This window comes from Anabrus simplex, chromosome 2 (genome assembly GCF_040414725.1).
Source record: "Anabrus simplex isolate iqAnaSimp1 chromosome 2, ASM4041472v1, whole genome shotgun sequence".
In the NCBI taxonomy this organism is placed as follows: Eukaryota; Metazoa; Arthropoda; class Insecta; order Orthoptera; family Tettigoniidae; genus Anabrus; species Anabrus simplex.
The window spans coordinates 730,851,704-730,876,295 of record NC_090266.1 but is presented as its reverse complement, the minus strand read 5'-3'; the positions used below and the strand labels follow the sequence as shown (position 1 = coordinate 730,876,295).

Genomic DNA, 24,592 nt, shown 5'->3' with positions numbered 1-24,592 from the left:
AGCTCTGTACTTTGACCGGCCAACTGAGCAGAGGAAGGGTGGCCACGGCTCCACTGGGTCGGGGGATACAACTGGGGAGGATGACCAGCACCTCGCCCAGGCGGCCTCACCTGCTATGCTGAACAGGGGCCTTGCGGGGGGGGGCGATGGGAAGACTGGAAGGGATAGACAAGGAAGAGGGAAGGAAGCGGCCGTGGCCTTAAGTTAGGTAACATCCCGGCTGAGGTGGGAATCGAACTCACCTCTACTCAGTTGACCTCCCGAGGCTGAGTGGACTCCCAATCCAGCCCTCGTACCACTTTTCAAATTTCGTGGCAGAGCCGGGAATCGAACCCGGGCCTCTGGGAATGGCAGCTAATTACACTAACCACTACACCACAGAGGCGGACCCTGTGTTATTACATATGTATAATTATAGGCAAGATATCCGTACTTTGCAACGGTTTTAAAAATGAAGGTTCCCATTCTTTTTATCTATTTTAAAGATCCCAATGTCGATGAAACCTGTAGATTAGACACTCAGTTCGTACGTCGAACAATTTTGGAGGAATGAATGATTTTGTTTTTGGAGCTAGCCACCATCTAAACTACTTAAGAATGGAATTTTTAAAAATATTTCTTATTTAACATGAAGGAGCATCGTGTGGAATACAGACTTCGTAAATCAAGCAGTTTTGGAGAAATGAGTAATTTCGTTTTCGTGTCTCAACCCTTATTTAACGTCCTGAGAGGTGAAATTGCTGTCGACGTTGTCTTATTTAAAAATATAGGACACAGAAGCGACCATCATGAGAAATGTTCACTTCGTTTGCCAAATGGTTTCAGAGAACTGAGTATTTTGGTTATCAGTAATATAGGCTACCTCCTTTCAAACACCTTAGGGATGATATATTTTTAAGACAATTTCCTATTTAATTTCTAAGACACAGAAGGGCGACCGTCATCTGAAATGTCAACCTCGAATGCCCAACAGTTTCAGAGGAAAGCACATGTTTTTCTCGGATCTAACCTTCTTTGAAAATCCTTCAGGGTAGAATATTTTAAAAACTCGTAAAGAACTCTAGGACAGAAATAAGCAACACCCATCTCAAATTTCAAGTTCGTCCGTCAAACGATTTTGGATGAATGAATACTTTTTGTCTTCCTTCAAGACTTTCATTTTAACCCCATGAAGGGTGAAATTATTCCAAACCTTATCTTATTTAACATCTAGGTCATACAAGTGATAGGATTTAACCACTGTCTCATCCCCTTGCGAGTGGACGTTTTAAGCCTTTCCTTAGCGATATACAGTATAAGTCTCATGGGATAAATCATATAATCTAATACTTAATATTTTCTTACAATGCCAATTAATTTTTCAGTGAACACCAATCCGCCACGCAAATTTCGCATCGGCAACTGAGAACCGTCCAAGAAGCGAACCTTAATTCAAACGCTGCAATTCCGTTGACGCTCCAGTGTTGCTACTAGCGTATACCGCAACATGAGCAGAGTCGGCATCAACTTAACATAAGCGGAAGTTTCGTCACCGTCATGAATGTTTCGCGCTGGTGTGGGGAGTCCTTGAGGCGTTGTATGAACTGGAATGCCTTTCAAATGCACGACATCGCTAGTGAGACTCGTTCATTGAGGCGAGAGACTCAATCTTTCACATACCGCATTTCCATGGGAAAGACACACATTGGGCCAAATCGGCGAATCGCGTAGACCAATGTACAGCTGCACCTTTCCTGAATCAACGACAGGGGAATCTCTCGTTCAGCTGTTTGTACACAGCAATCTTCCCATTGCGTACCACACAGTCATGCATTTGGCGGCTCTCACACTGCAGGCGGAGCGGAACATGTCCGAGCAGAACCGATTCCGCCACTGAAACAAACACATGTAACAGCGGGGGGCTATTCAACGTGAAAGCCGAGCGAGTCCGGACCTACTGTACATGAGCGTGGCCTAGCCAGCCGAGTTGGAACAAATTTGTTTGTTTCGAGGACGTTTCCGGCGGCTTATTCCCCTTCCGTGCGCGAGGGTCGATTGCACAATCTTGAGCTGCAAGTCGTCATACAGTACGTGCTGCTATAATACTGCGTATCTCGTGAACATTAACTTGCTACATTTCGGAAGGTCATATTCTGTTTGGCTATAGTAGCACGTAGCACGTGTAGTCAAACGTCTTGGTACGCATTCGGAAGTTTCTCCAGAAACGTTCTTCGTCAGTCAGAATATCCTTATGCAACGTATGAGGTTCTCCGTTCTTCTTACGACCAACATCCAAGTCGTGAACCCAATAACGTCTCGTTTTTCTACCAATTTCCCGCAATGGACTATCTAGGAGCAAAAAAAAAAAACATCGACGGCTGGTGGTAGGGAGACATATCAATGCACAGTTCTTGGACACGAACTGTTCTGACCGACCGACCGGTGCGGCATGTATGAATACACAATCGCTAGGCTCAGTCTCGCCCAGGTCAGACACGATCTGTTTCACCTGCAGCGTGAAAGCTGCCTTAGTAGTAGTAGCAGCTGGAGTGTTCCAAAAATTGTTGCTGCACTTTCCGGAGGACATACAGGAATCAACATCCTCTCAGTTCCCCTTGTAGAAGTATAAACGAATTGTGGAGATTTCTTCATATCCTGTTCTCATCATTTTGAAATTACGCCTAGTCTGAAAAGAATACATATTTTGGGAAACCAATGTTTTCACTGACTTTCTCAATCAGCCATGGACGCAAAGCAATTCGGTGCTCAAAGTCCATTTACATTAATTTCTGGTGCAATTCAGCTTGGTAGGCCAATAGCTGGTATTTATTTTGGCGGAGAATTCACCACACCGACCCGTGACTTCGTTGAAAATGCCTTGCTATGTGCCTCGTACAGTCGTATGGGTTTTTCACGTCGTCATGGATGAGCGAGTCAGACTGGGGAGCTACCAGCCGCCCAGAGAGCACGTGACAATCTTTGCTTTTGTAGTGCCTTTCGACTGGTATCTTCGTGAATTTTCTGGAAGGTGGAAATAGAACACTCGTATTCTGGCCGTACCCCGAAGATACTACAACTTCATCACCAGGCATATAAAAATAGGCTCTCCTCGAAGAGAGTATTGTCTCGTCTTACTGTTGAGTGTTGTGTGTTAAGCAGTCAGTTACGTGTCGTGATCCGAGATTTCAACGTGTGGAACGGTTACATGAGTCGATTGTGCAAGTTATCGACCTTGTCTGGATTCGAGGCAAGTGTACAGTCATCGTGATGAACCAACGGACGTGCGTTCGCAACTGAATACATGGGACTGCTGCGTGAAGCGAATGCGGTACGTGTGCAGCGAAGTGAGAGTGAAAGGTAAAACCTTTCAGTGAATATTACCGAAGATCACCCGTTCAAGGTAAAGACTGCCAGCCTAACACCCGCTGTGAGAACAAGCGATTTTTGTAAATAGCCAATAATGAGATAAGACAGTGTTGTCATTCATTGTCGAGTATAATAATGCGTGTGTGCTGAAAGGAACATCCTCGATTACATTAGTTAAATAAAACAGTCAGTGTTTTATTTGTATTCTAGCAAGTTCATTTGTAATTCGGGCTAAGATATAAAGACAGGATAGGGAAGACGCACTCTTGGCCTTTAAGAAAAAACATCTGTAAGGCGATGAAGTGAAAACGTCAGGCAGACATAACGAGGCAACTTGACGGTATGATTCCAATCTCCTTCTCCCGAGTTCATGAGTTCCCGGTACACAAGCAAGCGATGTAACTCAACAGCGACTCTAATCGACATTCATTTCTAAATCTTTCGAAAGCAAGATGAAACGAGGATGGTTGCCCAGTTGTGCTTCCTCACCACCACATCAAGGTAGATAAGGGTAAGCTGGCGGTGGAATTGCCAACTAGATGATAGCTCCTCACATATATTGCACTGAATGAGATTGTCTCATCAGAAAGAACAACACAGGATTAATATTGGCAAACTGACGTTTACCGTTTATGTCCAGGCTCATATCAGCCGCGGTACGGTAGACTTATTCATACTGCAAATAACAGATAGCACTCAAATCGGTGAGGTAGCAGTGAAGTCTTTTCCTGGTTGTCATAACTACAACAGTTCAACCAATACCGTACCAGTTCTGAAGGTGTAAGTTATTAAGCTTGCGTACGACATTGAGTACGGAATGGACTTTTATCCATCCTCCAAAAATCCAGCTACCTCTATCGGCTAGGGGCCGATACTCCACCGCTGAACTGCAGAATAATAATAATAATAATAATAATAATAATAATAATAATAATAATAATAATAATAATAATAATAATAATAATAATAATAATGCCGGGCTGAGTGGCTCAGACGGTTGAGCCGCTGGCCTTCTGACCCCAACATGGCAGGTTCGATCCAAAAATGTCAATATTACTTATCTAGACTCACAAAGCGCGCTGATGATAAGTGGAATATTGAACACTTTAGCACATCGCCATGTCGTGGGCGCTTCAGCTTCGAGTGCATGGTTAGCACGTGGTAATGTTTACAGTCCCTTCATGTTTTAGATTTGAATCATGCCTGCTAGTGGATCTGTTTTATTATTACATGTGACGGAGTGATAATTTATTGTCAAATATTTTCAAGGAATGTAAGAGCTGATACATTACGGTAGTTAAATTGATCGGCAATATTAGGCCTAAAGTTAGGCCCTATGTATGGAATGGAAAGATCGTCTGTAGCCTACATTTCTACATTTGCTTTCATAAGGGATCTGGTATTTCTTTTCACAAGTGAGTAGAAACTGAACTGTTATAAAATAACTTTCAATTACCATAATCGAGAACTAAACAGGTCATAGGGTGGTTGATTCAGAGAACGCATGGACATGAAATTTAGAAAGTTTAGGCTTTTCTTCTTCTTTTTCATGATTGCCTTTTTCCAGTCCATCGGGGATAATTGTTTACAACTAAACAGCTGTTCTGAAAAAGACGACATATTTGTCATACAGACTGTGTACCGGTTTTACAAATTTGATAAACCTGGGCCTAGAATCCGTAAGATATGATTGATAAAGCTTGATAAAACCCTTTTAATATTATAATTATCATCAATTATCTGAAAAATTATTTATTAGTATCGTATGTCTTTAAGTTCTCCATTTGTTCACATTTGCTTTATAATAAAATAATTCAATTGTGTATACGCTATTCCAGAAAAATATGACAATATATCTTGTCAATCCTAGTCTGCATCCGAAAATGCTAATCAAAATAACTGTTCAACTATGACATTAATCTTTTCTCAGTGCTTTACTTTCAACTTCACCGGGCGAGTTGGCCGTGCGCGTAGAGGCACGCGGCTGTGAGCTTGCATCCGGGAGATAGTAGGTTCGAATCCCACTATCGGCAGCCCTGAAGATGGTTTTCCGTGGTTTCCCATTTTCACACCAGGCAAATGCTGGGGCTGTACCTTAATATAGGCCACGGCCGCTTCCTTCCAACTCCTAGGCCTTTCCTATCCCATCGTCGCCATAAGACCTATCTGTGTCGGTGCGACGTAAAGCCCCTAGCAAAAAAAAAAACTTTCAACTCCATTTATTTTCTTTCTGGTGTAAATCATGGTGCTCATATTACAAAAATATTAGAACGCACTTTCAATTTTTATTTGTGCTCATATAATGTTAATTCAGATCGAGTTTGTAAAAGCAGTAATACAGGTATTTAAGAAGATAATATTATGAGGAATGTTTTACATTTTACATTATACGTAACATTCTTACTTAAGTCAAGACACTGAAACTCAAACTAAGCTAGACATTCATTTCATTTTAAGAAATACACAATAGAGACTTACCAAGGGAGATATTCACTAAATTTCCAATGTCACTGAAATCATTTAAGAAAAGGCTAGGAAAACAGATAGGGAATCTGCCACCTGGGCGACTGCCCTAAATGCAGGTCAGTATTGATTGAATGATTGATTGAGAGACAGACTAGCAGCAGGCAGCATTTAACTAAATCCAAATCACACAGAAATGATATTTAACTTCTACTCATCCAGTTACATTATTTCATATCCAAACCAAACCCAACCCCATGGCACAGCAGGCCCGAAAGGCCATGGCCTACCAAGCGACCGCTGCTCAGCCTGAAGATTACGAGGTGTCATGTGGTCAGCACGACGAATCTTCTCGGCCGTTAGCTCACCGTCAGATAGCTCCGCAATTGTAATCACGTAGGCAGAGTGGACCTCGAACCCGCTCTCAGATCCAGGTAAAAATCTCTGGCATGGTCGGGGATTTAACCCGGGGCCTCCGGGAAAGAGGTAGACACGCTACCCCTACACCGCGGAGCCGGCATTTCATATTCAGAAAATGATATGTATACCGGTATGTATCTGATTCCGGTCTAGAAAGCCAAGAATAACGGCCGAGAGGATTCGTCGTGCTGACCACACGACATCTCGTAATCTGCAGGCCTTCGGGCTGAGCAGCGGTCGCTTGGTAGGCAAAGGCCCTTCAAGGGCTGTAGAGCCATGGGGTTTGGTTTGGTTTGGTATGTATCTGATTGTTTTAGAAATATTTCAGCCGTCATGTACGTTTTAAAGAATCTGTCCAGAAAATACAGTGACATTTCCTGTAATGACTTAGAGAGGAATCACAGCTATGCACCTTTCATAGAAAGATTTCGTTTCACAGGTTTCCTTTTTTCGTTGATATTGGTATGGATACAGGAGTTTGTAAATACACTAACAGTGACAATGCAACACTAAGGAGGAGTGGTTCGAAAGGGATGAAAGTTGGGGAAAAAACAGAGACGGCACGGACGAATAATTGATGTTTATTTCAAACCGATATGCAGGTTACACAATGCGCACGGCATCGACTCAGTAGGATGTAGGACCACCGCGAGCGGCGATGCACGCAGAAACACGTCGAGGTACAGAGTCAATAAGAGTGCGGATGGTGTCCTGAGGGATGGTTCTCCATTCTCTGTCAACCATTTGCCACAGTTGGTCGTCCGTACGAGGCTGGGGCAGAGTTTGCAAACGGCGTCCAATGAGATCCCACATGTGTTCGATTGGTGAGAGATCCGGAGAGTACGCTGACCACGGAAGCATCTGTACACCTCGTAGAGCCTGTTGGGAGATGCGAGCAGTGTGTGGGCGGGCATTATCCTGCTGAAACAGAGCATTGGGCAGCCCCTGAAGGTACGGGAGTGCCACCGGCCGCAGTACATGCTGCACGTAGCGGTGAGCATTTAACGTGCCTTGAATACGCACTAGAGGTGACGTGGAATCATACGCAATAGCGCCCCAAACCATGATGCCGCGTTGTCTAGCGGTAGGGCGCTCCACAGTTACTGCCGGATTTGACCTTTCTCCACGCCGACGCCACACTCGTCTGCGGTGACTATCACTGAGAGAACAGAAGCGTGACTCATCGGAGAACACGACGTTCCGCCATTCCCTCATCCAAGTCGCTCTAGCCCGGCACCATGCCAGGCGTGCACGTCTATGCTGTGGAGTCAATGGTAGTCTTCTGAGCGGCAGCCGGGAGTGCAGGCCTCCTTCAACCAATCGATGGGAAATTGTTCTGGTCGATATTGGAACAGCCAGGGTGTCTTGCACATGCTGAAGAATGGCGGTTGACGTGGCGTGCGGGGCTGCCACCGCTTGGCGGCGGATGCGCCGATCCTCGCGTGCTGACGTCACTCGGGCTGCGCCTGGACCCCTCGCACGTGCCACATGTCCCTGCGCCAACCATCTTCGCCACAGGCGCTGCACCATGGACACATCCCTATGGGTATCGGCTGCGATTTGACGAAGCGACCAACCTGCCCTTCTCAGCCCGATCACCATACCCCTCGTAAAGTCGTCTGTCTGCTGGAAATGCCTCCCTTGACGGCGGCCTGGCATTCTTAGCTATACACGTGTCCTGTGGCACACGACAACACGTTCTACAATGACTGTCGGCTGAGAAATCACGGTATGAAGTGGGCCATTCGCCAACGCCGTGTCCCATTTATCGTTCGCTACGTGCGCAGCACAGCGGCGCACTTCACATCATGAGCATACCTCAGTGACGTCAGTCTACCCTGCAATTGGCATAAAGTTCTGACCACTCCTTCTTGGTGTTGCATTTGCTCTGTCAGTCAGTGTATGTAATTAATGTGTTCTCCAGTCTGCTGAGAGACAGGCAATTTTTATCTCACGATATGTAATCATACTCTAGTATTGCATCTAGTAGATGAAGTGGTGCGAATAAATTCACGCCCACGACATGGAAAGGGCGCCTTTCAAAGCTGAGCAATGAAAACGATTGTTCGTCTATTTCTGGGATCGTAGAATGTACGTGCAAATGGTTGCTAGAGGACCCGCTGAAATCGCTGTTGACGATTAAGATGCCAGATACCATACCACCTGGACTATATTTATGAAATAAAAACCATACGCCTCAACCTAGGATCGACCCCTCGACCTCCTGCATGCTAAACCAAAACTCTATCCACTGCACCAACTGTACAGCATGACTAAAACGTGCTGACAGAGGTAGTTACCATACATGTGGTTACAGTGTTGCCAGACTGCCACTCTTCAACGTCTTTTTTCTGCCGGATATACTCGCAGGACGAACTTTCGTGAGAGACATTTTTTTATTGCTGGCATTTGAGGAGTCGCGCTGCGACGCCCGAGTGCGCGAATTTTAGTTCACCCTGTATGGATTTAAGCGGGAAAATCCACAAGAACAACAGATTGTGTAACATCTTCGTAAGAACACTAGATAAAATACTAACCCGTAAGTTTATTTAAATCCAACATTTAACATCAAAACCACCTTTAACCATAACCTAGGAAAAATAGTCCTTCTTACTTCCAAAACAGTTCTGTAGGTCCGTTTTTACTTGAGATCGGAAGTATACATAAGCTAGTATTGCCAAAATTATTTGCAATAAACTAAAGTAGAAATTACATATTTAAGGTGATAAAATGCCTTTAAAACACTTCATTTTGACTTTCAAATTTAGAAAAGTCCTCCGCCCCGACCGTACCCCCTGCAAGTAATACTGCCGGCACCCATGCCATCCCCCCCCCCCCACATACGTTTCTCTTCATTCTCCCGTAATTGATTAAACGCGGTGGTGACTTCTTTTATAACTAACATATTGTGGTCGCCAATCCTGTACAAATTATGTGAGAAAAGTCCGAAAACAACTGCCATTTTATTCGTCCAGGTTCTTTGAACCTGTAAAACAGATATATCCTCCAAAAAGATGTAGCAGAATATTTTTAGACGGAAGGACAAAAATTTTAATAATTGAGGAGTATCTGTTCAAAATGTACTACCGGTATTTCCACTTCCAAAACAAATCAGTATTTCGTCCACATGCATTACAGTAGTTGAATAGTATCGATTGCCATGAACAATCCAGACCAGAAAGGTGTAATTTATTCCTTAAAGTTGTACCAATCCCGATCATAGGCACGTTCCATGTGCCTATTGTGCTTTTCCCACAAGTTCCCTAGCACTGTTTGAACAGACACTCCTGAATTATACTGTACTGTATATTCGTACAAAAATCATTCAAAACGTCGTCATTGATCAGAAATGAACCAACGTTTAGCTTCCGGCTCCCACGTTAAATGTCTCAATGCGTACGGCTGTTAACAAGTAATGATATCTGGGGCATCATTCGTCTGTGCATCAGATACATAACTTTAATGATAGGTTTATTTCCACTGGAAATTTACACCAACTTCGTGGCTCCGTTATTTACTGCTTAGTATTCATATATAACAGTCTTCCGTTCTTATTCTTAGAATTTATTAACCGCTATACGAACCTCGTCAATTGCAAATCAATTTCATTCATGAATGCATCAAGATGGCGGCCACTCGATCATAGCACTGCGATACCAGGTTCAAAAGTATATTTCGGAAGTTATAGTCAAAATTTCGGAGGATATTTAGAATTATGTCATACTTTTGATGAATGTATTATAAACGCACGGCCGACTCACCCGGTCACACTTCTTGCAGGTATTGTTTTTCAGACTAGAATTTCCGCGCCAAGTTCGAAATTTTAGCAAGAAATAAAAATTATTTTTGAGCCACAAGAAATGACGTGATACATCTTCTTTTGATATTTTGGCACAGTCCGCTGGCATTTAAGAGTGTTTACATGCGTGAGATCAGTGACGACACCTCTAAAAAACGTTTCAAGTTATATCTGCACTTCAGTTTCTGTTAAAACCAATAGTAGTTGAAATGCAGTTAAACGAAGGGCTACATACAGTATTTCATTCGGCACAACCGTGGATGGAGTTTCCGTCGAGTCATTCTATGAGGGAAGGTCGGAAAAATCGGATGGTTGCCACCTAATTTCGGTTTTTCGTGGAATATTTTAAAATATATGAAAATCTGCCGTAATTACATAGGACCTGGCGACATGAACCGGGCAGCCAATAGTAATGGGCCGATGAACGTGCAGTAAGTCTCTCTAAAATCAACCAATAGCAGCAGAAGCCTAAAAATGGTGTTTGCAGTCGATAGACTGGATTTTTTCATGTAGTCGAAAAAGTCAACTGGTGTAGAAGTCCGGCTCATGGCTAAATGATTAGCGTGCTGGCCTTTGGCCACAGGGGTCCCGGGTTCGATACCCGACAGGCTTGAAATGACCAGGATTGTTCGCCAGTGCATCATAATTTCGTTGTTTCGCTCATCACCCGTGCTAAACTCTTCTTGTTTATGAAGGTACATCTATTTTAATGTGTTTCTCGCATTCTTGTCTTGGCAGCCAGTCCTTACCATTCTTGGCCCACTTCTTTTCGGTTTGACCGAACAGAACGGAAGAGAAGATTCGTCGTGCTGACAACATGACACATCCTAATCTTCAGGCTGGGCAGCGGTCGCTTGGTAGGCCAAGCATTTTGCCTGGGTTAAAAGAAATTGAGCATAAAACTCCCTAGCCCAGAGAACAGACAAGATGGATTCCTTTATACTAATCAAAACCGCAGACGATTGCTAAGAATGGGTTCCTTCTACAATAATGCCATTTAATGTAACTAAGGGCAACACTTAAGGTGGCATGGACAGCTGCATCAAACCAGTCTGTGGATTGATGACTCAAATAACAAGGGCAACACATTACACTTCATCCAACTATGAAGAAATAAACCATAGTCACAAGGATTTCTTAGTCCTCTAAACTGTGTGCACCGCACATTTCTTAACATAATAGCTAAAGAAGCTCCATACTGGGAATGGTAGGAAGTAAGAGGTATACTCTCTATAAGTTCACTCCAATACAACTAGTTTCTCTTTCTCTCACTGAATCCCACGGGATACGCGTGAACAAAGCAGCAAGATTACCCTGAGCAACTATACTGCCATTACACTACATCAAACCGTCTGAATTATACACTGGCAGAAAAGAAATTGCAACAACGCGACTTAATTTTACCCGCGATTCAACCTGTAAGCAATATAGGTTGATGACATCACATGATCAACAACACAGATCAAAGAAAGCAAAAGATACCAAGTACCGATGGTGCTTAGCTTGGCCTGTCCTAGGCAGGCCTGAAAGACGATCCTGAAGATGTGTGTAAGCATACTCACCAGTACACGTACCCCAACCCACAGGCAGCACGCCACGTTCAACTGGAAGGCAGAATTTCAGGTGAAGTAGCAGTAGTGTGGACGCATTAGAGATGTGTTCTAAGGAGTATAGTGAGCGTCTAGGATGGTACGACGTGCAGTGCAGGGAGAAAGGAACTGTTGAAGATTTGTCCGGCACAGGTCATCCAAGGAATACGACTGCAGTCAATGACCGTTACCTTTGAATTTCATCTCAGAGGAATTATGAGCGGAATGCCACCATGATGAATAATGATTTTCAGGTAGCAACAGGTCGCCGCGTTTTAACTCAAACTATGAGAAACATGTTGCACAAGGCACAACTTCATTTTCGGCACCCACAGAGGGAACCAGCTCTCAAACCTAGACATCATTGGGCGAGGTAGAGATGGGCCCAACATTATGCTCTACAGAATTGGTATAAAGTTCTTTTCACCAATGATTGCGAGCCTTGTTCCTGACGATCGTCCGCAAAGTGTCTGGAGGTAGTCTGGTCAGGCTTCACGTCTGAGACACACTGTCTAGCACGTGCAGTAAGGTGATGGGTGGTTCCCTGATGTTTAGGAGTGGCACTATGTGGAGCCAAAGGCATGACATCCTCCGAGCCTTAGTGACACCTTATCGTCAGCATTTTGGAGGACAATTTGTCTTAATAGACGATAATGCGCGCATCTACCGTGCGGTTTTCGTTAATGACTTCCTTCGTGATCACGATATCGATCGACAAGAGTGGCCACCATGTTCGTTGGACATGAACCCTATCGAACACGCCTGGGATAAATTTAAGAAGGCTGCACATAGATGTCATGACGCACCAACCACTCTGCGAGATATACGCCGAATGACAACTGAGGAGTAGGATAATTTGGACCAACATTACCTTGATGAACTAGTGAAGAGTATGTCAAGACGAATTCAGGCATATATCAATGCAAAGGGACGTGTTGTCCGGTATTAAAGGTGTGCGCTGTATTCAGTAATTCAAACTGAGAAAGCAAAGCTGTATTTTTGTACAGTCTCTCATTTGTTGTTTTCTGGGACAATAAATAACAGTGATGTGGCACCTCGGTATCTCTTTCTTATGTCCTCTTTTATAAAGAGTCAGAAACTCTTTGGTCCGAGGTAATTCAACACCTTTTATATTTTTTATATTCTCACGTGTAGACGATAGCAGAGATGACGAATATTATCCTGCACTGGTATTCAAAGCCTCTTGCACTTCATGGCAGAATTACGCAAGGTTACTCGCTGGCCGTACAGTCTGGGTCAGACGTCGTCCTCTCATGCAACAAACATGTTCAATGGGAGAGGTGTCTGGGAATCATGCTAGGCAGGACAGTTGTCAAACACCCCGAAGAGCACGTCGCATAATAGCAGTATGAGGACGAGCATTATCCTGCAGAATGTTACTGCAAATCACCTTCCTGATGTAGTAATGGCAGCACGACGAGTCGAACAATATCCTGCATGTAAGCAGTCACTGTTTATCAGATCCGCCACAAACGCCAAATATGAATGTGAATTGTAGCTTATTGCACCCCACATCATGATTGCCTGGAACTGAGCTCGTATATCGGGGGCGAATACACTGATGATGGTCACATACGTAAACGGCTGTCACTTGCATGAAGGAAGAAACTGTTCTTATAGCTAAACACAGCAGAACGCCAAGGCGATCCTTGTCCGACACCACAGGAGACGTTCACGACGGTGTTATAACAGAAGAGGAAGCAGGGCAGTGTTCATAGTCCAATTGCAAGTAGACGGTTTCCAATGGTACTTATGCACACTCCGGGTGTAACATTCGCTCGGATCTCTCCTGCGGATGAGTTACGATCTGCCAGTGATACCCTAACAATATGCCGATCTTGACATTAGTCTGTACTACATGGTCGTCCCGGCCTTGGTCTACGGGTGTGGGCCTGTTCAACTGAACACCGTTGATTACACCGCTATACTATAGATACACCATGACCAACGTGTGCAGAAATCCATCGATATATCCAACCCGTCTAGCGAAGTCCCACGATGCAACTCCCTCTCAAACGACTTACTACACGACACGGGGCATGGAATCGTCTTCGGCGCAACAATGTTGGTACCACTCCATCTGTTGGTCTATGTCCTTGCTAAATTCATTAGTTTAACTACAATCCTCCGGCATGCAACTACTGTATCCACCTTCAATTGGACAACACTCTTCAGGGTGTCTTTTTTCCGGCAGTATCATCGTCTGTGTTATGCTTGCTGAGAGATCTTTACAGCTATGGGAAGACATGTTATCATCCCTGAAATGAAATGGCGTATGGCTTTTAGTGCCGGGATGTGTCCGAGGACTTCGGCTCGCCAGGTGCAGATCATTTGATTTGATGCCCGTAGGCGACCTGCGCGTCGTGATGACATGATGAAGACAACACATACACCCAGTCCCCGTGACAGGGGAATTAACCAATTATGGTTAAATTTCCGGACCCTGCCGGGATTCGAACCCGGGACCCCTGTGACCAAAGGCCAGCACGCTAACCATTTAGCCATGGAGCCGGACATCAACCCTAAATGGTGATGAAATATGCTCTAATGGTGTCGCTGAAGTCGAGTAACTGCAATTATTTAGGTCTATGTTTGAGCAAGATGCTACAGAACGTGGCTTAATATTCTAGGTCTAGCTCTCGTGAAGTGCGGTTTCTTCCACGTCCCTCCATGTAATTCACTCTAGCATCGTGCTTCATCTGTGTGAACTTCAAACTAGAGCACCTACCTGTTACACGTTGTTATTTGTGCTTTCATTGAATGTCCTACAGAACATTTTCAGGAATGGGCCACACGATATCGGGCAAATTGTAAACTTTGCCCTGCAAACGTGTTATGTTGCGTGCCTATTCAAAGTACAAGTATGCTTGATCATAAGCAGCAACCGGGCAAGTTGGCCGTGCGGTTAGGGTCGCGCAGCTGTGAGGTTGCATCCGGAAGATAGTGGGTTCGAACCCCACTGTCGGCAGCCCTGAAGATGGTTTTCCGTGATTTCTCATTTTCACACCAGGCAAATGCTTGGGCTGTACGTTAATTAAGGCCACGGCCGCTTTCTTCCCACTCCTAGGCCTTTCCTGTCCTATCGTCACCATAAGACCTATCTGTGTCGGTGCGACGTAAAGCAAATAGCATAAACAGCAAGCTAATGTAGCGAGTTCACACCTCATCTACCAGATATCCTGAAGCCAAGTCTACAGTTCCTACAGGACAGCGATCTTCTAGACCAGGTATTCTTACAAATCTCAGACATGACCTTACGAGGAAACGGTACGATGTCTAACGGCGAATTTCGATTTTAATTTTTCATATCAGTGAAGATCTTTTTAAGCTGAAACAGGTAGTGAGGATCTAATTTTCCGCTAGTCCTTTTTAGGTGGGGTGGGGTGGGGGGGTGATTTGGGAGTTCAAAGATCGCAGTGAGCGCCCTAGAGTACATGCCGCTACACGTCAGCTCTCACACCATGTTCCGTTCTCCACTGTTCCGCTCAAGTACATATGGCTGCCTACAGCTGTGTACACGGGACGTCGAGTTAACACTGTCTGGCGTAATTTGGAATACTGTACTTAATTTACAAAGATTATTTATTATGGAATTAATAAACAACAAATAAGGTCTTCAACAAAACACTACTTAGCACACAAATAATACAGAATCAAATATCATCTTCACCACCATTACATTCAAGCTGTTCAAGAAATCGCCAAAGCCAAGAATTAAACAGACAGGTCAATGAAAGTAAAAAATTCGATCTAGCCCATACCACAAGACTTTAAACACTAAACCTCGCCGGCAAAGGCATTTATACTAATTGAAGGAAGGGCCGATGACCTAGACGTTAGGCCCTTTAAACAACAAACATCATTATGAACAACTAAGTGAAGGGAGGTTAAACAAGTCACATATTATTAGTTTTATGATTCACCTCCAGTTTACTCATCTTTTACAAATTTCTTCCAATAAATATGTAACTATTATGTAAGCAATCAGTTTCACGATCAACACATACCAACAAAAAGGCAGAGAATCGACAACGGCATGCAAATAGCATAACTGTTTTTAAACATCGAATGTCGATTATTATAAGTGCATGCATTCTGGAGCAATTACAAGTAATTATAAAGGTTGCTCTACACACTTAATGTGTTGCCAAATCAACAGTGAAAGTAGGAAGTCGTTATATTAAAGAATTAGTATACTGTATTTTGTCACTTTTATGTTGTACTTTGGACATCTAAGGTCATCTTTCGCTGTACTTGTGTGCATAAATATCTCCCGGTATAATGCTCGCAATTTTCTCGTTAACGATCGGCACCCTTTTGAAGCCTAGCTGGCTGTGTTTACATTCCTTTACCGCGGGGATTTCCCTTCGAGAGACAGCGTTGTCAACTCTATTTTAACTACTTAGTCTCTGAGAGCGAGCAGCGAGACTGGGCAGATCTGCGTGCAGCTGTGCAACACTGGAGATCTAACAAGCGAGCGGGCTTCAAGACAAGCACGCTTTTGAAGTACTCCACGTGGACCGTCACTGACAAAGCCTGCATGCTACTGGTCAAGAGCCATCTGCTATATGTCACAGCAGAGGTGACTGTAGACAGTCATAAATCTGGTTACTGTCGGGGCGTGGTAGTGCTTAACATCTTTAGCCGCCGGTCGTTAAAGAAAATTAAGGGAGCTATAACCGGCGTTTGTTGTACAATCTGTGAGAAACTGTTTCTAGAGCCCAAGACTACTTGAAATGCCCTTCACTTGAAACAACTATTCCGGTATTTTGTGGGGATAAATCACTCTCAGAATAGCCGTGATAACCGTCGGATTCGAAAACTCGAATTTCCGAACGGTTTCGCAGTCTTACCGTGAACTGCGAGTTGTTAATACTCTCAGCTGTGTAGGACAGTATGCAAGGCTCTGTGTGAAATGGTTCATGCATCACATAAGTCAGTGAAAATAAAGTTCACTGCCGTAATTCGTGAGACAATACACAAAACTTTGCTTTATGTCCACGTCAATTCCATCTACCGCAGTATAACGATACTTTAAGAAAGAACTATAATTTCAGGCAACCTGCAGACATCTACATATGTCAAAATGATACTCACTATGAAACACAATAATACACAGTTAAATACATGAACTATTAATTATTACATCAAACCATCTGCAAGATATATACTCACCCCATTAAACTCGTTGCCAATTTGTGGCATCCGTACACCCGGTCGAGGGCCGGCTGGGTATCGGGGTCCCATGAACGGCTGCAACAAAATTCAACAGGTTCCTTACAATAAGCAATCAAAATAGCACGATATGCAAAAAGATGCAGGCAGTTTTCAAGGAAGGGTTAAATGTGAAATGACCATATGAAGTATTATTTAATTTATACCGTCATCAACAGTAATTGAATAATGAATATTGAATTCGTGACAACATGCCAAACAAGATTAATCTAGTAAATTTAACCGAGCGCCACAACTTCGAAATCACCGGGCGAGTTGGCCGTGCGGTTAGGGGCGCGCAGCTGTGAGCTCGCATCCGGGAGATAGTGGGTTCGAACCCCACTGTCGGGAGCCCTGAAGATGGTTTTCCGTGGTTTCCCATTTTCACACCAGGCAAATGCTGGGGCTGTACCTTACTTAAGGCAACGGCTGCTTCCTTCCTATTTCTAGACCTTTCCTGTCCCATCGTCGTCCTAGGACTTATCTGTGTCGGTGAGACGTAAAGCAAATCGCAAAAAAAGAAAGAACTTCGATATCATGGTACGTTGCACCGTAAGTGTAGTTTACATTAGTGTGCGTGTTATTTACTAATCCACGACGACATACAAGCGGCGATCCAGATGTCTAACTTGCAGCAACCTCGTGTCTGATGGCTAGGGAAAGGATTTTAAGGTGGAAAGTATGGTCAGAAGAGCGGTGGGGGGGGACCTGAAAATACATACAAAAAGGTGAAAAAATGTGTTGATGAAATCACTTTATTAAGGTATAAACCAATTATATGAACTTTCTGTATCCCATTTACCGGGTTCCAGTAATAAATAAACTTGTTATATTGAATCACACATAACTAGAGCCCGGAAGTTCAGGCATTTATTTTTGCTAAAATAGGCAGGTAAATAAGCACTTAACATTTTTGAAATAGGCAGTAAAATAATTAAAATAGGCATTTATAATGACAAAATGGGGACTAAAACAATAAAGATGCTTTAATGTAAGCTACGTAACACACATCTGCATCACATTTTAGTACTTAATCTATCATCCCCCTGTGGGTGGGGATGATGGAATAACGTCAAAGGTATCCCCTGTCTGTCGTAAGAGGAGGCGACTAAAAGGGGGACCAGGGCCTCTCAATTTGGGAGTGTGGTTGGCGATCACGGTTCCCCTAACTGTGTCTGGCGTTGCTTCCACTTACTCGTGTCAGGATCCTCGCACTTACCTTTCCTGTCTGACCTCCCTTGGTCAACCCTTGTTCTTTCCCGACACCGACGGTATTAGATTTGCGAGGCCCAGGGAGTCTCTTCGTGGTCCTTCCCTTTCATTTGCCGATACTTTCATTTTTCGAAGTCTTGGACCTCTTCCATTTTCCTTCTGATTAGTGTTAGTAGAGGATGGTTACAAAGTTGATCTTCCCCTTAAACCAATAATTGGGGTCGATGACCTCGATGTTAGGCCCCTTTAAACAACAAACATCAAACAACATCATCAATCAAACCAATAATCACCACCAGTACTTAATGTTACGTAGCAAGGGCGGGACCTGGCAACCCCCTCGACCATTTGGCTTGTGGAGTTTTCAGTAGAGATTTGCGTAATATGAAAATATCGTTTATGTGTTTTTTTTTTATCTATTAAGTTAAAATGAATTTTTCTTTATTATTAATACAGTACATTAAAATTATATTTTTCTTTCCACTGATTCATTTTAATACATAAATAACAGCAGAAAATATCCACAACATTAAAAAGGCAAAAAGGGCAAAAAAGGCATGAAACTATCAAAAGGCCACGGAAGCTAAAACAGGCAAAAAAGACAAGATTATAATTGCCCCTACCGTTCTCAAACGTACGGAAACATGTTTGTCTCTATGTGACACTTCGATGTATCCACCCAGATAAAAAAGGCATTTTGCCAAACTTCCGGGCTCTACGACATAACCAATGGAACATAGGCCTATCTTGTCAGCACTCCTTAAAGGGAGTTCCGTCAAAGTTGCAAAGTTTTCGACATCTGGATTGTTTTTCAAATTAAATTCGAATTTTTCGTTAACAAATCCATCAAGGTTGTTCCTAATACTCAAACTTATTTCACTCTTCCTCCTACTCCACACCTTCTTCTTCTTCTTCTTCTTCTTCTTCTTCTTCTTCTTCTTCTTCTTCTTCTTCTAATCTCTGAATCATATCAGGCAAATACTTGCAACCATTCACTGCACATAGTTTCAAAGGTAGGTCTTTGTTGTTGAATAATTGATGGGCCTGCTTGATGGCTGCTGCGTCCGTTGAATCTAGGGCACATATTAAGCATATGATTTTATCAAAGTTTTCGCAAGAGAAAACTGCGCATCTTATTAAAATAACCCAACTTGCGGTGACAGGAAATTTCGGAAGGTGAAGCTTACTCACTTCTTGGTGAGTACGAGAAACTGCACGAGAACAGGAATTAAGTCATTTACCCTCCCCGATAGTTTCACAAACACGGTGTAATCCACCTGTAAGACATGTCACATGGCTGAAGTTGCGGTAGATGCCTTTCAGTTGTTGGAAAGTCGAAAGCATGTAGCGTGTTTAATCAGTCGCATCATCATCATTACAAGCTTTCATTTCCCTCCCTGAAGGGAAATAGATTAGGCCTACTCTCTGGCCAGGAGAGTTGCGGGGGTTTGCAGAGGGGTGAGGGATATGGGAGGTAGTTAAGGGATGTGTTGAGATTGGTGGTGGGATGATCGGGCTCCTGGTATGCGTTTTTTTTTTTTTTTTTTTTTTTTTTTTTTTTGGCATGTTGATAGGTACAAACATAAACGTCTCTTGATAGCATAACAGGAAAAACCAGAAAATCAAAACTGTATATCGCTATCGTTGTAACAGTTTGGTAGATGTGGATATATATATAAATAATATATGACAAAACAAGCAAGCCGGTGCCAATGCAAGTGTTTCGCGATCTGGAAGACCCCGTGTAACATAATACAGGGAAGATCAGTTCATATGTGTACAGAGTAAACGTCAGAAGGCTCGTACGGCACCTGAAATTCGCGAGGAAGTCAATAATATGCGAGCTGCTCCAATCTCTGTCTCAACTGGGCAACGCCGTCTTCGTGAACGAGGTTTAAAGGGGTGCATGGCTGCCAAAAAACCTTTATTACGGACACAAAATACGGTGAAAAGAATGCAATGGGCACAGCAACATAAAAACTGGAGCGTGCAACAATGGTCCAAGGTGTTATTCACGGATGAATCGAAGTTTGAAGTATTTGGGAGCCATCGTTCGTCGACTTCGTGGAGAACGTATGAAGAGTCAGTGTGTGACACCTACGGTGAAGCATGGTGGAGGGTCGGTTATGGCGTGGGAATGTTTTGCGGGTGATAAAGTCGGCGATCTAGTGCGAATTAATGGAACATTAAAGAAGAAAAGATATCACAGGATACTGATCAACAATGCAGTTCCATCTGGAAAGAGGCTTTTTGGTCGTGGGTTCGTTCTGCAGCAGGACAATGACCTCAGACATTCTTCTAAATTGTGTAGAGGGTATGTCAAAAGAGAAATGTGGGGAACTGAAAAATATGATTTTGCCAAGTCAGTCACCAGACTTAAATCCCACTGAACTGTTATGGGATGAACTTGACAGGGAGGTCCGAAAACTGAGGTCAACTAATGTTGAAGAGCTATGGAATAATTTGCAGAGTTGTTGGACTGCAATATCTACAAAAACACTACAAAATCTTATTTCCAGAATGCCAAGAGTTTGTGCAGCTGTTCGGAGGGCAAAGAGTGGATACTTTGAAGAGGCTAAAATATAACCCATATTGTATTCTACTTAATGATAGAGAGAGAAAATATATATTTTGTTGGTCTATATAGTTTTTACGATGTGTTCGAACATTGAAATAAAGTATCTAGTTTTGTGCATAGGTGATCGAAAACTTTTGACCGGTAGTGTATATAAACTTTATTACAGTGACCTAACGGATTAATTATCTTCTATAGTTGATGGTTAACTGTCCGACTCGTTGGATGAATGGTCAGCGTACTGGCCTCCGGTTCAGAGGGTACCGGGTTCGATTTCCGGCCTGGTCGGGGATTTCAATCCTGGGCGGAGACCCACTCAGCATCTACCGACTGTGATCAGTCACCACAAGCCTGAATTTATGGTATTCTATGCCCGCTGTCCACAGACGTATACACGAGTCAGTGAATGATTGCATTATTGTGCAGGCATTTGTCTTCTCGAGTTGGTACATTTTAAAGCGCATAAGTTTCAACCATTCATCAAATAATGGAAATATATTCAAAACATATCTTTGTAGCTCATCAGTAGTTTCATCTGAAACGAATTTCGCTTCATGTTTGTAATTTATGTATGTTTTTTTTTTTTCTTTTTTTTTTTTTTTCTCCGACTGCTCCCATCTGTCGTTGACTTTTGCATGTACTTCTCAAGGAATGATTTGACCTTGTGGACTGCAATTCCTGACTGGATTAATGCGCACTGAACTCATGCAATGACCTCTACTTTTCAGATACTGAAGCGATCCTGATTAGGTTCTTACTTTCAAAGTTCAATGCTCTTTACATGCTTACTGTTTTATTCTGGTTTATTCTGTTTCTCTGTTGAGTGCCTTGCAATGTCTACTTCGCAGAAGGCACATTCAAGAATAATTGTATCAGTTTCGATCAAGTGCATCTTGAATTCTTCTGAAAGTGCAGACAACTTTTCCTCCTTAACCTTCGGCATGATTTTGTGTTGTGAAAAATACGTTCTGGTCGAGGCTGGTAAAACACTAACACGGCCAACAAGAGGATCCACATTCGGCAGGTGGAGCCTTCATATTCAAGTCAGTACAAATGAACTTGCTTTTAAACAATTGTAGCATCATTGTTTAAATTTTAATTCGATTTCACAAGTTGGCCATTCTTGCCGGGACATGAATTACTGATTGTTTCCATCACAGTAGTTCACCGCAATAAACAGGACGGTTTACGACAAGGCATGTTTTATACAGATGAGCAGTACTTCACAGCAGCAGCACGACCCAAGAGATCATTATGAGACTACTAACACCCCCAATACCTCCACAATTAATCAATTCCTGCAATATTTCCCCTACCTGATAATGAGTAACGAACTGGATTCGCGAAATGTATATGCCCAGTGTAATCGGTGGATAAATACTGCGCATTATTTTATGTCTGTCTGTGAATGACATTCAAACCATGTACAATATACTAAGCATATCAAAAATGTTTGTTTTTTATTGCTCAATTGTGGTTAATACTGCATAATAGTTCATGAGTTCTGTCACTGTGTCAATTGTGCTTGAAATTCGTGATATGGCTGCCAAAGAAAAGAAATGGAGGTTTATTCTGAGAGTGTCCGACTCGTTGGCTGAATGGTCAGCGTACTGGCCTTCGGTTCAGAGGGTCCCGGGTTCGATTCCCGGCCGGGTCGGGGATTTTAACCTTAATTGGTTAATTCCAATGGCCCGGGGGCTGGGTGTTTGTACTGTCCCCAACATCCCTGCAACTCACACACCACACATAACACTATCCTCCACCACAATAACACGCAGTTTCCTACACTTGGCAGATGCCGCCCACCCTCATTGGAGGGTCTGCCTTACAAGGGCTGCACTCGGCTAGAAATAGCCACACGAAATTAATTCTGAGAGTCCATAAACATGTTCCACCCTTGCAGAATGTGAAATCGAAGAATTGTAGTAACCAAATAAAGAAAAGTGAGCAGTATGAGCAGTAACTTTGTAAACACAGAGAAAAGGACCCTTTATGTAATTTATGTAATGCTTTTGGCTTTTTATTATATCTGCCCAAGTTCCCGTAACAATCATGATGATGTTGATGTTTGTTGTTTAAAGGGGCCTAACAGCTAGGTCATCGGCCTTGACAATTATGCCAATGGACTGTGGAGATATACAGTAGTGATTAGGAAATTTAGGTCCTGTAATAATAGGCCGAGTAATCGACAATCGCTGAATTGGAGGAATAGCAGCTCAGAGATGGGTTCCTTTTCTTCTCAATGGCAGGGGTTACCATTTTTAACAGTTCTGAGCGTCAATTCTCAGAAATTTTGGAAAAATATTTTGGTTCGCAAATTTTCAGATCACTTAACAGATATTCATAAGTGTACCCATTTATCTTTATACCACTCTTTCACAAATTGGTTTAGTGTAAGAGAAGGCCTAATGGCCTTAACTACGTCAATAAAGACATTTATCTATCTATCTATCTATCTATCTATCTATCTATCTATCTATCTATCTATCATCCACCTGCGCTTTTTCTGGTTGTTTTTCCCCAAACATAAAGACAGTGCAATGGTAACATAATTAGCTTCAACATCACTTACAATAACGTGTTCGCTGATCAGAGAACTAAACGATTGCACAATTTCATTCAGCTGTCTAGGGTGATGTTATTGATAGTCTAGGGGCCGCTTACAAGCTTGTCGCCACAACTATGTCCAAAACCCCAAACTACCACACGGAAAGGCCCGTCATCACGGACCTTCGACCATTTCTGCATCTATACTTCGGTGGACTGAATTCAGATGACAGGATAGGGCACACAAGGGACCCCAAGAGGACCACACTGGCATCTATAGCTGCGCAGGGCCTCAAACTCGTAACGGCATGATTTTTTAGCCTATTACGTAGTGGTGGGCAAAACTCTCGTTCGAGATACTCGAGACTGACGTCACCACTCTCGATGCATCTTCGAGGTCTACGTAGGGATGGGCATAACTCTCGTTTGAGATACTCGAGCCTGACGTCACTATCTCGATGCATCTCGAGGCACGCTCCAATTGGACCTCAGCCAGGACGAATGTGGTAGAAACAGAAATGATTAGCAAACATTAAACTCGAGCTGTTAGTAAGGCTCAGTTGCAGTGGCGGCTCGTGGATATCAGCAGTGGGGGGCGCGCCTTAGTTTCATAATTCCATAATATATCTCAAGTTCTTCAAACCATGTTATCAAGATACACACTTCGAACACTATACGGTGCAATGCATATGCAATTATTATTATTATTATTATTATTATTATTATTAGTAGTATTATTATTATTATTTTTATTATTATTATTATGCGTGAATGGTCCCTTTTGGAACACACGAAGCTTTATTTATGATATGCTTTCATCTGTTGACTAAAGATCCTCTTCCTTTCTTACGTCCACTTGGTACCTGCTCTTTTTGGTACTTCATTCTCTGGAGTAACTTCCCACGTGTCAATTTTCTTTCTATATATGTTTCGATTCAAAATGTCTTCGGGTTGAATTTGTGCGTTCTTCATGTCCGCTTTTGTTTGTATTATTATTATTATTATTATTATTATTATTATTATTATTATTATTATTATTATTATTATTAACATTTGCCTGTTCTTGTCCACGATCGAATTATGTTTACGAATAGTTTCGCTGTAGTGATCACTCAAACAAGACACGACATTGACTTTACCAAGCATTTCAAAGTCCATGGTACTATTGATATCACCCCTGTGGTGATCCATTTATCTCCTTTCCTAGAACGGGAGAATAGCAGGCAAGGAATGCAGTAAAAGGTTTCTGAGATATCACTTACACATATCCACGTGTTCTTGTTATATACGTCAGGAGAATTAATTTGTCTTTGGAAAGCCCTATTTTCATTTTCCTTGGTCTCCGGTCTTTTCAACGAGAAGTCTGGTGTCGGCCTACCACACTCCTTCAGTTCGACTTTCTTCCCG

The 24,592-nt window shown here is 42.9% G+C and overlaps 1 protein-coding gene across 8 annotated transcripts in view; it reads right to left on the bottom strand.

Annotated features, from left to right (window-relative positions):
- The window catches only part of Ssdp (Sequence-specific single-stranded DNA-binding protein), an 831,184-nt gene that overhangs the window by 169,774 nt on the left and 636,818 nt on the right, over positions 1 to 24,592 (bottom strand). For all 8 annotated transcript variants that reach the window (XM_067141370.2, XM_067141374.2, XM_067141371.2 and 5 more), the window contains one exon: positions 16,813 to 16,890. In XM_067141370.2, the coding sequence (XP_066997471.1) occupies positions 16,813 to 16,890 (78 nt within the window). The remainder of the gene's footprint in view (positions 1 to 16,812; positions 16,891 to 24,592) is intronic.